The sequence below is a fragment of the Mercenaria mercenaria genome, chromosome 2, assembly GCF_021730395.1.
Source record: "Mercenaria mercenaria strain notata chromosome 2, MADL_Memer_1, whole genome shotgun sequence".
In the NCBI taxonomy this organism is placed as follows: domain Eukaryota; kingdom Metazoa; phylum Mollusca; class Bivalvia; order Venerida; family Veneridae; genus Mercenaria; species Mercenaria mercenaria.
In genome coordinates, this window is record NC_069362.1 from 81,164,329 (window position 1) to 81,181,412 (window position 17,084).

General features: G+C 34.9%; 1 protein-coding gene across 2 annotated transcripts in view; it reads right to left on the reverse strand.

Annotated features, from left to right (window-relative positions):
• The window catches only part of LOC123564410 (sphingosine-1-phosphate lyase 1-like), a 41,885-nt gene that overhangs the window by 23,932 nt on the left and 869 nt on the right, over positions 1–17,084 (reverse strand). For both annotated transcript variants that reach the window (XR_008369914.1, XM_053537052.1), the window contains exons 2-6: positions 9,664–9,820; positions 6,811–6,986; positions 4,049–4,088; positions 2,714–2,793; positions 2,112–2,240 (exon numbers count right to left, since the gene is read on the reverse strand). Coding sequence is in view for 1 of the 2 variants with exons in the window: in XM_053537052.1 (XP_053393027.1) it covers positions 2,112–2,240; positions 2,714–2,793; positions 4,049–4,088; positions 6,811–6,986; positions 9,664–9,820 (582 nt within the window). In the remaining variant the exon portion in view is untranslated. The remainder of the gene's footprint in view (positions 1–2,111; positions 2,241–2,713; positions 2,794–4,048; positions 4,089–6,810; positions 6,987–9,663; positions 9,821–17,084) is intronic.

Here is a 17,084-nt window from a genome sequence, read left to right on the forward strand (position 1 = left end):
GTTTCTAAGTATTAAAAAGACAAAATTAATGGAATATTTCTGCCAGAGTTAAAGGACACTAAGTCATACCATGTGGGTGATCAATGTTAAACAACTACTACTTCAAGTTTGAATCAAATCCATTAACAGGGATTGTGTGAAAATGCATCAAAACTTTAACCGGAGATTCTAAGTAAAAATGGGGTATAATTCATAAAATACTGGTTTGAGAATTACTGCCCTTGTGTCATATGTTGTGGGTGATGATGACGAACAGCTATTTTAAGTTTGGAGTAAAATAAATCAAGAAATAAACAGAGATAAAGTGAAAGTGCATCAAAACATTAATCAAGGTGCAGCATATGCTGACATGGATGCAGGGGAGAGTAGAACAGCTTTCAGCATCTAACTAAAAACTGCGTTCAGGAATATCTGGTACATGTTCAGACTTCCCTGAATAAAACCTGGTTCCTATCCACTGCAGTTGATCCGAACAGGGCTATGTACCTGGGTGGACAGAACAGTTTAACTACTAATATTTCTTTCCAACAATGCAGATGACAGCCTTGAAAATTGACTATCTAAACACTGGAATAAAACTGTGTAATCTGGCTAAGGAGACTATAAATTAAATATTTCCATGAAAACTTTAAAATATTTCTAAAGTATTTTGTTCTCCTGAATACTTTTGAAATGGTTTCAACATACATGAACTTTTTTTCATGAAACTTTCATATTTTGAAACTTCTACTGAATAAAACCTTTAGCCTGCTGCCTCAAGTGATTCTGCCTTTGCGACCAGTGCAGACCATGATCACCCTGCACTTACATGCAGGCCGATCTTGGTCTGCACTGTTCATGGTCTGCACTGTTCGCTATTCAGTCAGTTAATTTTCAGTGAACACCCTTTGAGTAATAAATGGTATTGCCCGAACTGAATGATGGACAAGTTCATTTTAGAAATTTAGCAGGCTCAGGGGTTCCATTTAACCCGGGATCCCGGGTCCGGACCCGTAAGATTTTCAAAAGACGCTCAAAGGACCCGGCAGAATACTTGCCTGTGCGTCCTCCGGGACCCGGGGGCATTTTCCTTTGATAATCCTGTCTATTATCATTAATAACCTGCAATAAAACTATTTCCACGATAGACACGTGTATTCAAAATAAACACTCGCGGTCATGCCTTTCTGCCTTTGATCTCTGCTAAATCCCGCCCTTTCTCCTGTAAACATGCCTCACTGATTTTTTTATCAGCAAGTTACGTAACGGCGAGTGCACATAGGTAACAAGAATCAATGAAGTGTTGAAATTAATTGATAAAGCGAATCCTGTGTACTGTCAAAAAAGGCGCCAATTATTAAATTATCGTAAGCAGCTGATTACCGAGCATTTGAAAAGTGCCCTGCAAGGTTTTTTTCATGCCAACTTTAAATTAGACCATTGTTTAGTGATCATATCGTAATTTCAACAAGAAACTTCATAAATTTTGATGAATTTTGAAAGCAAAAATAAGTTTAGAATGTCCGTTCACGGGTCTTATTACACCCGATGTCATACGCATATTTCCATAATTCCTTTAAAAAAACACAAATTAACTGAAAAAAGGCCGTGGTCAATTTTGTTACTGGGAATTCAAGTCTATCTTAAGATCAGTTGGCTGAAAACTACTTTCTGATGACATTCTGAAAGTGTACCAGTATCCGGATAGTACATTTTGGATACATTTTTATAGAGTGTTATATAGCACTCTGTTCTGTTATTAAAAATGAAATGAAATATCGAAGAAAAACCTTATCAAAATAACATGAATTTTGATAAATATTAGTTTACAATATGAGACTATATGACCTGAAACTGACATTTTTATTACGCTGTAACATGATCTTGGGTTTATTGTTTTTTTAGGTAAAGATCTACGTATTACTGAATAAAAAAATACAGTCAATTATATGGACGTGTTTGGACAGGACTCCTGTATTTTGGAAAAGGACCCTTCAAAATTTGGGCCCAAGGGTCCTGGGACTCTTGGGTTTTCGGGTCTAGTGGAACCCCTGAGGCTAAAGGTTATTAACCTTTAATGACTTCTCTTTGATGTTTCCCTTTAACAATCAATCCTGTGAAGAAATACTTACAGAACCACAGGATTTTTCATCTCCATTGAACATACTACAGCACATACGGACAACCTCTGCTTCCATCTTACGTATATCTGGGAACAAGTCAGGGTGAAGTGGATTGGTCCAGGCAAACTTTCTGTATGCCTGAAATAAAACAAAATATCTGCATAGCAAACCTGAGCACTAAATTCAATACAACATACAAAGGCTTAATCATTTCATCAAACTGAAAAACTGGCCTTAAACAAGATGCAAAATGATTGTTGTAGATATCAAATGTCATTTAACGATAAAAATTTCAAAAAGAACTTTTACATCTAAATGGCTCTGAATGTATATTGAAATTTTAGACCATTTAAACACATGTAATTAAAAAGATCAACCATTTTACAGTCTGTGTAGTCTATTTAAGAGATAAATCCTGGTTTAGCAATTTCCACTTTGAAGTAAAAGACCTCAGACAAAATATTAAACTAGTGACTAAATGTGTGCGAACTGCAGTGTAGGGAAATCAATTTGATGTTTAATCATCTGAAACACTTAGCAACAGAGGTCAAAGTTCAAACCAACCAACATTCAGGATTTCTGACTTCAACAACGAAAAGGGATAGTCTTACCTCAACAAGTACATTTGTAAGATTATCTTCACCATTGTACACTGCTCCTGACACCATGCCTTTAGACCAGTCTACCTTCACTGTTGATAAACAAAAATATCTAAATCAGTCTCCACTACTTACACAGGCATTCTGAATGGTAAGAAAATATTTGTAAACCTGTCACTCTTGTCAATTTGTAATTTTAGATCTTATTATGGATTATAAGTAACACTTCTTTTCTGTTATAGGCTTCAAAATTTGCAACACATTTTGAGAAACTCTATGTATTTGAGATTTCTCACTTGGGTTGTTAGAGAGAAGGAAACAGTATGAACACAAGATGGTCAGGAAGGCTATAGATCACTAATCTGAGTTTGAAACACTGACAAAATGCAACAATTTTTGTAGACAGTTATCCAAGAAACATTCCTATCAAATAGCCCCTAGTTGACAATTTTTTTTACTTGACAAAGATGTTTTTAACACACACACATACACTCTATCAGAAATGTTTTTCCAGAGGATAAACCAAGGAACATTTCTGTGAAACAGTTTTAATATAAATCCAGTAGTTTAGGAGGAAATTTCATTTTTTAATTTTAAGCTCTGACTGGCGGTTTTAAAATGAACATAAGAACATATCTGCGAAAGTACCAGTATTATATAATCATGTAAACATTTTCTGATAATTTTTTAAATGTTTTCTCTGAAATAACATAGAAATGACAACCCCCTCCTGTAGTCGTCTTTTTTCACTAATTCAAAAAATATGAAGAAACTTTGAAGTGGGCCTTGCAAGGAAGAATTGTAAATAATTATTTCGAAATCAGGCCAGCAGTTTCTGACAAAAAGATTTTCACAGCCGCCACTATGTACATATATGGAAAAGCGGCCAAAATACTTAAGGCTATGCTTTTTGACAAATCAGAATAATATGAAAAATCTTTAGAAGGTCAATCAACAAATATTTCTGGGAAATTATTTCATAATCAGATAAGCAATTAAAGATGTTTGTTAGAAGATTTTCTACTCAGACCTTATGTGTAGCCAACAGCACCAACTGAACAATGTTTTAAGAGGTGACATTGTTTTGGAGAAAATGTAAACATATGACAAAGCACTATGTGTTCAAGTGAACTATAAAATCATAATAAAATTAACAGTTTCTACTTGTCTATATAATGTTTATATATGATAAAACACTGTTAAATTCTACTTGTCTGTACAGGCAGTGGGCAGGATGGACAACTGATTTTGCAGCCCCTGCAGCTAAAATATTTTCAAAGTAGAGATGAGAAGTTTTTAGATTTATATAACTTAGAATGGATACAAGAATAATTTTCACCATCTTACCTAATGAATGGTATCTGTCAAGCTCATCCATGATTTTTTTCTGAAGTTAAAAAGAAAAGTAAAATATTAAAGACAAACATGTGGCTAGAATTCTGGTAATCTTTTGTCCCACTGATCTTAAGATAGACTTGAATTCCCAGTAACAAAATTGAGCACGGCCTTTTTTCAGTTAATTTGTGTTTACACTTGCCTTCTTTGTCACAGTTTAGCGGACATAAAAGCGACTTTCTAGCCTTTTATAGTACAGGATAATTTCAGTTAGAACCAAGGATGCTGGATGTCACATTAAGCTTCAAGTACAGTCAGAACTAACATAGGTAAGGAGCAAGGATTAAAGGTCAGCCGTCCATTTTCAGCATGGAAGAGAATAAGTTTAAATTGATTAAAAATAGCTGCAATATCCTAGAATGTTGTTAACTGCTCGGGTAACATGATAAAAATAATGCTGACAAATGTCCCTGCAATCACTAAAACAAATAACAGAACTGTTTTACAGGCTTTTAAAACAAATACTACTACATTTTGTTCTTGGCAGAATTTTCTGATCATTTGTTAGATAGAGGAAATGGTAATTGCCATGAAGTTATGTTTCCTGTTTATCAATGCATTAAATGTCACTGATGAAATTAAAACATTATCAACAGTTTTCTGCTGTTCCCCGGCTGCTTAATTATCAAAATTTACTAATAAAGAAGGATTATGTGTAAAATAAATGTGACACTAAATACAGATGAGGTGTGTCTAGAAGTTTAAAAAAAAATGAATTGTAGGTTGTCTAGACAATGTATATGTATATTCAGAAACATTTTGGAATACAGAAAAAATATCTGAATTCAAAATTTCTGTCTTTTTACAAAAACAACAGAAAATGAACAATATAAATAACAACATCACTATTAATAATTATGTAATTATCAGATATCTCAAAAATAAAATTTTTCATAGGAAAAACCACAAGTACACGAGATCTTTACAGGACAAAAACAAACTGATTGTTATCAATACTGTCCAATGTTAAGATTGTCTGAAATAAAAACCATTAAAACTTTACAAATAATTACTGGGTTTTCTTTTCATTTGTTTTTTTTGCCCTGCATTTTCTTTCCTGCTACAATAGTCACAGTGAAACTCTCCGATGACTCAAGCAAATCATCTGGCCCTTGGTTGTTTTCCTTAATATATTTTTTGTTTGGATCAATCCAAACCTTGGATAACTTAAGTATTTGGCTCACCGATTTCAAGTGATTGATGTTTTACTGTCTTTTGCTTAGACTTTGGCCTGTAAATTTCTAAAATGGATTGGTCCATCATTCAATTTGGACAAATTACCATTTATTATTCGAACGGGTGTTCACTGAAAATTTACTGACTGAATAGCGAACAGTGCAGACCATGATCAGCTTGCACTGATGTGCAGGCTGATTTTGGTCTGCACTGGTCTCAAAGGCATAATGGCTTGCCGCCAGACGACTGAAGGTTAATTGAAGTATGAAGCTACTGACAATTTTTTCCCATTTAGACCTATTTTGGAAAGTTTGTAGTTTCACAATGATAACAGTGAACAGCCTTTAAAGGAAATCACATGTTATGTTAAACAAAAGAACTAGTCTATTGGTATATCTAAATATGTCTGCGTAATTAAAATAGATGACGTCAATGCTGTAACACAAGCTATATAACAACTTACGTCTAGCATTTACCAAGATTTAATCTTCTAATTCCAGACAAACGAAATATGTCTACAATACAGACTTTGTCAAACATAAAAGCTTTCACATTGATCAAACATTAATTTGTTATTGCATGCATCACATTAATTTGTCATTGTATTGTAGCAATAACTTCCTGCAACTGAATAACAGTTATACACAGATTGCTATCAAAACTAGATTCCAATCTGTGATGTATGGTTCAGTTTTTGGTATATACGAGATAAGGAAATGATTATATACAGTAAGAATTACTCCAGATACATATTCTGGTGCATTTAAAATGGAGAACAATCTATATCCAGCGAATAAATATGATTAATTGTAACTGATCTAGAGGGAAAGGTTGGGCACACCAGGCGAGCAGCTCTCTAGAAGTAGATGATTCTGGAAGAATTTTAAACTCCCTATCATTCATGTTCTAGTAATTAAAGGTTTTGGTATGAACTTTGTGCACAGACATACTCACTGAAAATAAGACCATAAACTTTTCCAGGAAACATAACCCCAGATTTTTGCCCTCTAATTAAAAATCCTGGATCTGCTCATGTAATTAGTATAAACTAAACTAACTGAATTTCAACAAAAAAACTGCCAGTCCAGTCATTATCCTTCTCAAATCTACCACTTTTACAATGGGAATCTTTCATATGCTATAGGACTTTTATTAAGAAAATCTGTAACTTGTATTTATAACATGATTTACTGTTAAAAATATTTTCAATTTCTAAAATTAAAGTGACTGTTGAATTTTCAAATCACATGTACATTCTTAACAACTTCTGTACAACACAAGTTGACTTACTTATACATAATGTAACAAAATATTCTTTCAGAACTAACTACTGTAACTCAATATTATACATTTCATCTCTACAATGACTACAATGGGCTCTTTGGTATGAAATGTAACAAGAAGCTACATGTTCTATTGTCAGACATTCAAAGAAAGTCAACATTATGTAACCTTTGTTACAAGTCATTAAGGTGGTGATAGAATGAAAACAAAAAGTCAAAATCACTGATTTTGTTTTAGATTAGAAAAACATGTACCTCTGACAAGCCCTTTGCCGGCAGCTTATGAATGTATTTCATCTTGCCAACACCTTTCTGAAAGCCTTCTTCAACTCCTTTGGCATTTTTGTCAATCTCTTTAGCAATCTGATCTTTGATTATTGGTAATCTTTTCACAAATTTGAAGAAAGATCTCTTTATTCTGAATGTTAAACCTATATGAGGAAGATAACAGATTCTGTCAGTTTATAATATTGAAGGAAAACAGTTTTATCTGACAAATACATAAAAAACCACATAAAATCTTCTCAATTCCTAATTCAGATGGTACAAATAAAAAATTTGCAACTGAGTCTTCCTCAGAACATCAGCTACAAATATCAATTATCACTGAGCTTAAAAAAGAACAAGAGCTGCTTGAGGACAGCAATGCTCACCTATTAAAAAGCGTTAAAATATTGAAAACATAGCCATCAACAAGTAAAAAGAGGTAACAATTTTGAACACTAGTTCATATATACAAAGATAGTATATGTGCACCATTACACTCTAAGTGTGGAAAGTTTCAATTCATTTCTGCAAGCAGTTACTGAGATACATTGTACTAGCTTACACATGAAAACTTTTATGAAAATTGCTAATTCAAAACAAGGCAGTCTGAAAGACAGCTATATCCCCCACCGCTGTTATGGATAGTGAAAGGGTTGATGGTATTGGGTGGAAGCATTGACTTTGTTAAGTATATTTTATAGTCCATGTATGAGGAAATCAATGAATTTGAAAATACTTCAAGGGGTTTAGGAGATACAGAGCAGACACAAAATGGAAGGCTCAAACCTTTGACCTTGAGTTGTGACCTTGACATTGGGCCAACAAGGCTGACTCATGAGTTCTGCACATCATCTTGATGAGGTGATCATTTGACCCAAGTTTCATGAAAATCCTTCAAGGGGTTTAGGAAATACAGAGCTCAAACTTTAGACCTTGAGTTGTGACCTTGACCTTGAGTCAACACAGCTGACACATGAGTTCTGCACATCGTTTTGATGAGGTGATCATTTGATTCAAGTTTCATGAAAATCCTCCAAGGGGTTTAGGAGATACTGAGCGACACAAAATGGAAGGCTCAAACCTTTGACTTTGAGTTGTGACCTTGACCTTGAGCCAACATGGCTGACTCATGAGTTCTGCACATCGTCATGATGTGGTGATCATTTCACTCAAGTATCATGAAAATCCTTCAAGGGGTTTAGGAGATACAGAGCAGAACTAAATGGAAGGTTCAAACCTTTGTTCTTGCATTGTGACCTTGACCTTGAGCCAACACGGCTGACACATGAGTTCTGCAAATCATTTTGATGAGGTGATCATTTGACTCAAGTATCACGAAAATCCTTCAAGGGGTTTAGAAGATACAGAGTGGACACGAAATGGAAGGCTCAAACCTTTGACCTTGAGTTGTGACCTTGACCTTGAGCCAACATGGCTGACTCATGAGTTCTGCATATTGTCTTGATGAGGTGATCATTTGACCCAAGTTTCATGAAAATCCTTCAAGGTGTTTAAGAGATACAGAGCGGACACAAAATAGAAGGCTCAAACCTTTGACCTTGTGTTGTGACCTTGACCTTGAGTCAACATGGGTGACTCTTGTGTTCTGCACATCGTCTTGATGTGGTGATCATTGGACCCAAGTTTCATGAAAATCCTTCAAGGGGTTTAGGAGATAGAAAGCAGACACAAAATGTTACAGACAGGCGGAAAGACAGAAGGATGGAAAACAGAAGGATGGATGGAGACCATTCCTATAATCCCCACCACTTGTGACGGGGTTTAAAAAAAGAAGCATAACTTTAAACTTTATACAAATACAAAACAGAGTTATGACATGTGTACTGCATATCAAATCATTGGTATGAGCAAGTGTTTGAATTTTCAATCCATTGATTCCTACCAGTCCTGCAGGTACTGGAACACAGGCTTATACACAAAAATTAACAACATGAGCTGTCACAGGAGACAGCTTGCTCGACTATTTCGATGCTGGATAGTGAAACTGGGCACGGCTGAGGAAACTGGAGCTGTCACAGGAGTGTTTAATGACTTCAATGGTGGATGAAGATATTACACAATAGCTTGAGTCTGTGTCAAACATATTAAGTAATAAGAGAGGTAAAGATAAAGTGTATCAAAACACTATATAAGTATAATTCTAAGCAAAAAGGGGGCATAATTCATAAAATATTTGTGCAAGAGTTATGCACCTTGTGTCATACTTGTGGGTGATGATGTGGAACAACTACTTCAAGTTTGAATCAAATGCATTTTGTAATAACTGAGCTATAGTGAAAATGCATCAAAATTAACCTTAAATTCTAAGTAAAAGGGACATAATTCATGAAAAATTGGTGCCAGAGTTATGCACCTTGTGTCATATGATGTGGGTGATAAGGTGGGACAACTATTTTAAGTTTGAATCAAATCCATTTAGTAATAACTGAGATAGAGTGAAAGTGTATCAAAACTTTAACCTGAAATTCTAAGTAAAAAGGGAGAATTCATGAAATATTGGAGAAAGTGTAAAAAAAACTTTAACCTAGGTGGGGATGCAGAAGGACGCCAACACCGGGGTGAGTAGGATAGCTCTCCATATACTTTGTATAGTTGAGCTAAAAATTGCTAAATAGAAAAAGAGGCACAACTTTGTAAGAAGGAAAAAAGGGCAAAATAAGTTGGTCTTACCTTTGCAACGCATGTCGAATCAATTACAGTGACCAAGTGTGATTCATGTTGTGGTTACTGAGATACCAGTTTCTAATAGTCAATCTTATTTATTATACATACATATCTTTTTTAATTTCCTTTGAAGTTTGACACTAAATAAAAACTTACTTTTTTCTTCATCAAATATGAAGTTGTACAAGGATACCAGAATCAGCGTGAAACCAAAAGTATAAGCAATTATTTGCCATCCTTCTATCTGATCACACACACCATTTACTTTTACACGGGCATCTTCTAAATAAGGTGCAACTGTCTTTAGGACGTCCTAAAATACAAACAAAACAAAAAATTAAATTACTGATTTATAATGTCATATCTAAGTAGTAGAATTCATAATATGAGAGCCATGATTCTCCTGTGTCATTCATCAGAATACTTGAACAAGTGAGCTCCTTGCTAAGTCTCTTGTACCAAAGAATATTTACTAGGTGAAGAGGACTTCATACACTTCATAGTGTTTGAGCAATTTTCCCCATATTCAAACCTTAGTAAGATCTTTTTGCTGTTTGCATCTGGCCTTAAAAGTGAAATGAAGCAACTTTCAAAAAACAAGGGAAATAACTGGTGCTATTTAAGCAATCAGACAGTTACTGAACTTGTCTGTGATTTCTTGTTGTGTGAGTATCATGAATATTGCCCAATATAAATGTTGCCCTAACCCTTAGCCTGCTGATGGCAAGTGTGTGCAGTCTGATCATAATCTGCACTGTTCGCCATTCAGTCAGTATTTTTGGTAAGCACCCCTTTTAACAGTTAATCGTACTGTCCAAATTTAGATGGACAAGTAAACTGTATCGACAAGTAAACTGATATTGTGAGGATATACATTCAGTATAAATTTCATACAGCTTGCTAAAGAAAAGTTGCCTCTAATTGGTTGGCAATGTAAAAACGCAAATTTTGTCAAGGGTTATACCTCTACTGTTATCTAAGAAACATTGCTCCTTAAAATACTGTGACTACGTACATTCTACGTAATATTCACGAAGACTGCTAAAGAAAGTAACTGCTAATGTATTAACAACATGAAATATATCAAGCTGCTAAACATAAGGGCTATAACTCTGGTGCTATTACAGCTATCTTGCATGATCAATCTTTTCTCAAATCTTATGGACATATACATTATGTGCACTTTTCATGAAAATTCCTCAAGAAATCAGACCTTTCTTGTGTTTGTGGGAAACAGGGCAATTTCAACAGTCAAGGGCCATAACCCTGTTGTTGTCTGAGAATCTTTCCCTTAATCAAATTGTCTCAGATCTTGTGGTAACATAATTTATGGTATTTGGAAAGGCCAAGTACTGTCTACCATGCATCCCTCCAAGACAATTTTTCATAGGTACAAAACACTAAAGCAGGACCAACTGCATGAAAATAACAAGAGGGTCATTGACCCTAAAGCGCTCACCTGTGTACAAGGCTTCAAGTGTGTTTGTACAAGAACAGAGTTAGGTTTCTTCTATGTTAGCCTATATTACAACAAGAGCACCGCCTTGCGGGTGCTGACGCTCATCTGATTTTTTTTGTATAATAGAACTATTGTCCTACCCATGATTTTCTAAGTCTAAAAAGGGCCATCATTCTTGCAAAAAGCAGGACAGAGTTATGTTTCTTGATGTACAGTGTCCACTTATGATGGTGAAAAACTGTTGCAAGTTTTAAAGCAATAGCTTTGATAGTTTATGAGAAAAGTATACTTAAGGAGGTAGGTTACCTTAATTTTTGTAAGTGCGCATGTCCAACCGGAAGCTAACGTGACGATTTACGACGACGTTTACGACAAACAAAATGTGTTTGTATATCCATTCTTCTGGAAATAAATCTTGAACCTGCCTCCGATCTTATGTTTAATGGTTTAATAATGCAGAAATAATGAATGAATTGCCACAGAAACGCTTCAAAACATTGTTTCCTTAAAATGACGTCATGACGTTACGTGTCAGTTACCGCGCAAAATTAATAGCTTTTATTTTGAAAGTACGTTATTCTGTGCTTTTTCTTTATTTGAACTGTTTTTAAACAGCCATTATTTGCTGAAATACTTTTTATTAGTCTTTTGCTCTGAAAAATGATCAATATTTTGATTCTTTTATGCAATTATATTGAAATGTTTTGCGGAATGTAAGAAAATGGATGATGGTAACTGATGTGATTGGGAATATAGTTGGCTGAAAAGTAACTTATTACGGTCATTTACAAATAAAAAATGGACAGTTTGATTTGTTACACCTATTTCCCAGTTTCCGTTGATAATTTGTTACTTAAATACTAAAACTAAGCTCTAAAATTGTTCAAATTTCAGTATAAAATTGTGGTGTCTTGAATTAAATTGATGTTACCATGGAAACGAAGCCCGTGACCTATATGTCTAATTGTAAAATTCAAAAGCGTTGACACTGGTCTATTTAAGGAACACAGCTTCGGCTTTTTATTTTCATTTCAACAATATCCATGAGAATAATAGCAGCATGCAGAACGATTTTTTCAATAAAAATGTCAGACGACGGGCACTGCTGTAAGTATTTTAAGCTGTGAAATTTGTTAAATTAACTGCAATTCATACGAAAATATTACTAACGTTAGAAATAAGATGTTTTAAAGCTACATAAACAAGAAAGATAATTTTATATAATATTTTTTTATAAGAAATTACGATAAAAAGCAACATATAAGCTATTTTAAACATCTCTGTTGCCATGGTTACTCTAAAGTTTAAGAAAAACATAGTACCATGTAAAGTTCTTGTTATTTTGCTAATCATATTACCCATATTTGAAATATGCCATATTGGTCAATAACAGAATGGCACTGAAGCCGTCGAAAAACCCGTTTTCATACATAATTGTTGAAAAATGAGAGAAAATGCGTTACCATGGAAACACAAGCCCCGCGACATATACATTTTAAGTTTTTATTAGAAAGCTAATGCGCATACTAGTAAAACTATTAATTATGCAGACTTCTACGGATAACAATGAAACCAAAATACACTGAAAAGTGTTAAATATCCGTATTTTCCTTCTTCTTTCTATATAAAATACCTTAAGAGGGTCATGTACTTCAAACCTGGATAAAAAATGTACTTGAAGGGACAGAGATAAACGGAACTGAGATTGTAGCAGTTAAAACATTAAATTACACGAAATACAAACAAGAGCACCGCCTTGCGGGTGCTGACGCTCATCTGATTTTTTTTGTGTGATAGAAATATTGTCCTACCCGTGATTTTCTAAGTCTAAAAAGGGCCATCATTCTTGCAAAAAGCAGGATAGAGTTATGTTTTTTGATGTACAGTGTCCACTTATGATGGTGAAAAACTGTTGAAAGTTTTAAAGCAATAGCTTTGATAGTTTATGAGAAAAGTTGACTTAAACATAATACTCAACCAAGAAAATGATTTTCTAAGTCCAAAAGGGGCAATAATTATTGCAAAAATCAGGATGGAGTTACGCTGCTTGCTGTACAGGGTCAGCTTATGATGGTGAACAAGTGTTGCAAGTTTCAAAGCAATAGCTTTGATAGTTTAAGAGAAAAAGTTGACCTAAACATAAAACTTAACCAAGAAATCTGATATTTTCTAAGTCCAAAAGGGGCCATAAATCTTGCAAAAAGCAGGATGGAGTTATGTTTCTTGCTGTACAGGGTCAACTTATGATGGTGAACAAGTGCTGCAAGTTTTAAAGCAATAGCTTTGATAGTTTAGGATAAAAGCTGACCTAAACATAAAACTTAACCAAGAAAACTGATTTTCTAAGTCCAAAAGGGCAATAAATCTTGCAAAAAGCAAGATGGAGTTATGTTTCTTGCTGTACAGGGTCAGCTTATGATGGTGAACAAGTATTCCAAGTTTCAAAGCAATAGCTTTGACAGTTTGGGGAGAAAGGTGACCTAAACATAAAACTTAACCAAGAAATCTGATATTTTCTAAGTACAAAAGGGGCCATAAATCTTGCAAAAAGCAAGATGGAGTTATGTTTCTTGCTATACAGGGTCAGCTTATGATGGTGAACAAGTATTCCAAGTTTCAAAGCAATAGCTTTGATAGTTTAGGAGAAAAGCTGACCTAAACATAAAACTTAACCAGGCAACGCCGACGCAGACGCCGACGCCGACGCCGACAACCGCTCAAGTGATGACAATAACTCATCATTTTTTTTCAAAAAATCAGATGAGCTAAAAATCACTGCGGTTCAACTAATTTGAATTTACCCTGGTAACAAGGTAACCTACCTCCTTAAACATAATACTCAACCAAGAAAATGATTTTCTAAGTCCAAAAGGGGCAATACTTATTGCAAAAAGCAGGATGGAGTTATGTTGCTTGCTGTACACGGTCAGCTTATGATGGTGAACAAGTGTTGCAAGTTTCAAAGCAATAGCTTTGATAGTTTAAGAGAAAAAGTTCACCTAAACATAAAACTTAACCAAGATATCTGATATTTTCTAAGTCCAAAAGGGGCCATAAATCTTGCAAAAAGCAGGATGGAGTTATGTTTCTTGCTGTACAGGGTCAACTTATGATGGTGAACAAGTGTTGCAAGTTTTAAAGCAATAGCTTTGATAGTTTAGGATAAAAGCTGACCTAAACATAAAACTTAACCAAGAAAACTGATTTTCTAAGTTTAAAAGGGGCAATAATTCTTGCAAAAAGCAAGATGGAGTTATGTTTCTTGATGTACAGGGTCAGCTTATGATGGTAAACAAGTATTCCAAGTTTCAAAGCAATAGCTTTGATAGTTTAGGAGAAAAGTTGACCTAAACATAAAACTTAACCAAGAAATCTGATATTTTCTAAGTACAAAAGGGGCCATAAATCTTGCAAAAAGCAAGATGGAGTTATGTTTCTTGCTATACAGGGTCAGCTTATGATGGTGAACAAGTATTCCAAGTTTCAAAGCAATACCTTTGATAGGTTAGGAGAAAAGCTGACCTAAACATAAAACTTAACCAGGCAACGCCGACGCAGACGCCGACGCCGACAACCGCTCAAGTGATGACAATAACTCATCATTTTTTTTCAAAAAATCAGATGAGCTAAAAATGTCACACACACTTTTGAACCTAGGGCAATAATTTGAACAATTATGGTACACATTACAAATCTGATATCACACGCCAAATATCAAGGCTCTAGCTATTATTGATTCAGAGAAGAAAAGTGACCACACCCCCTGGCAGCCATGTTTTTTGACGAACCGGTAAAATTTGAATAATCTTGGTAGAGGGTCAAACAAGAACCATTTGTGTAAAATTATTTTAAAATCGGGCCAGCAGTTTCACATAAAAAAGATTTTTAAAGTTTCCACTATATACATATAGGGAAAAGTGACCACGTCCTCTGGCAGTCATGTTTCTTGATGAATCAAAATAATTTGAATAATTTTGGTAGAGGGTCATACAAGGACCATTAGTGTAAAATTAATTTAAAATCGGGCAAGCAATTTCATATAAGAAGATTTTTAAAGTTTCAACTATATACATACAGGGAAAACTGACCATGCCCTCTGGCGGCAACGTTTTTTGACGAATCAAAATAATTTGAACAATCTTGGTAGAGGGTCACACAAGGACAATCTGTGTAAAATTATTCTAAAATCGGACAGGCAGTTTCATACAAGAAGATTTTTAAAGTTTCCACTACATACATATAGGGAAAAGTGACCACGCCCTCTGGCGGCCATGTTTTTTGACGAATCGGTATAATTTGAACAATCTTGGTAGAGGGTAGCATAAAGACCATTTGTGTGAAATTATTTCAAAATCGGATCATCGGTTTAGGAGGAGATGTTGCTTGAAGATTTTTCTATTTTAGCTCTGGCATCCCCGATGTGCAACCAAGCGGAACGGTTTGAACAACTTTGACAGAGGACCACCCAGGGAACATCATGGCCAAGTTTCATCAAAATCCATTCAGTGGTTTTGGAAGAGATGTCGTTTAAACACAAATGTTGACAACAGACGACTTGATGCAAGCATGCATGGGCAACGGACACAGCGTGATCACAATACCTCACCATGAGCACTTCGTGCTCAGGTGAGCTAAAAAAAAAATTGCCATGAAAATTACCTCTTTTTAACTAGATATAATTTGATTGTTCCCATGGTAACCATTCATTTTTGGAAATGACAACCCCATAAATGATAATACATTTTGGTGATAACATGATAACAAGAAAATATCAGTAAACTGATGAATGTTCCCCAAAATATGAAGTGGAATTCACTGACTGGGCACATAGTTTTCTAATGTTGAATAATCAAACTGCAATGTCTCATTTAAAAATCATTCCACTGGAACACGAAGAAAATATGCACACACCCTCTTAAGAGTAAAGCATCCTATGAAATTTCCCCTGAATTCCAGCCAGTAGTTGCTGAGAAATACTCCTGACTAAGATGGTGCTGAAGTTTACTATGTTTAATAACTGAAGGACAATAACTCAGTGAAAATCATCTGACCAGAATATGAAGATATAATGCGCATCTCCTCTTGGGAGTGAAGTTTCCTGTGCAATTTCGATGATTTCCAACCAGTGGTTGCTGAGGAATACTCTTAACAAAACATAGTACTATAGTACATACTAATGTTGAATAACTGAAGGGCAATAACTCAGTGAAAAATCTTCCAACCAAACCCTGAAGACAATATGCGCATCTCTCTTGATAGTCAAGCTTACTATGAAGTTTTGCTAAATTCCACAGTGGTTGCTGAGAATTACACTGGGTAAGAAATGGTAACATACAGTATTTTAATGTTGAATAATCAAACGACAATAACTCAGCGGAAAATCATCGGACCGAAACAGGAAAAAATAAGCCCATCTCTTTTGATAGTGAAGCTTCCTATGAAAATTGGCTACATTCCAACCAGTGGTTGCTCAGAAATACTCTTGACTATGACGGCGCTATAGTTTACTAATGTTGAATAATCAAAGGGCAATAAATCAGTGAAAAATGATCCAACTGAAACATGGAGATAATATCATGCACATCTCCTCTTGATAGTAAAGCTTCCTTTTAAGTATCACTATGGCTAAATTCCAACCAGTGGTTGCTGAGAAATACTCCAGACAAGAATTGTATTACAGTATACTACTGTTGAATAATCAAAGGGCAATAACTCAGTGAAAAATTATCCGACCCTAACACAAAAATAATATGCACATGATCATCCCCTCTTGATAGTAAAGCTTCCTATGAAGTTTTGCTTATTTCCAGTGGTAGCAGAGAAATACTCCAGACAAGAATAATTGTTGTACTGTATGCTACTGTCGAATAATCAAAGGACAATAAGTCTGTGAACACAAAGACAACATGCACATCTCCTCCTTATAGTTAAGCTTCCAGTGAAGCATTTCTAAATTCCTACCAGTGGTTGCTGAGAAATATTCGTAACAAGAATTCGGGATGGATGGACGGATGAAGTGGCAATTATATGCTTCCCCTTGGGGGAGTATAAAAATGTTATCAATATCATTATGGGGTTTAGACACTAGCTTTTTATTAGCAGTATTCTAATGTTAATA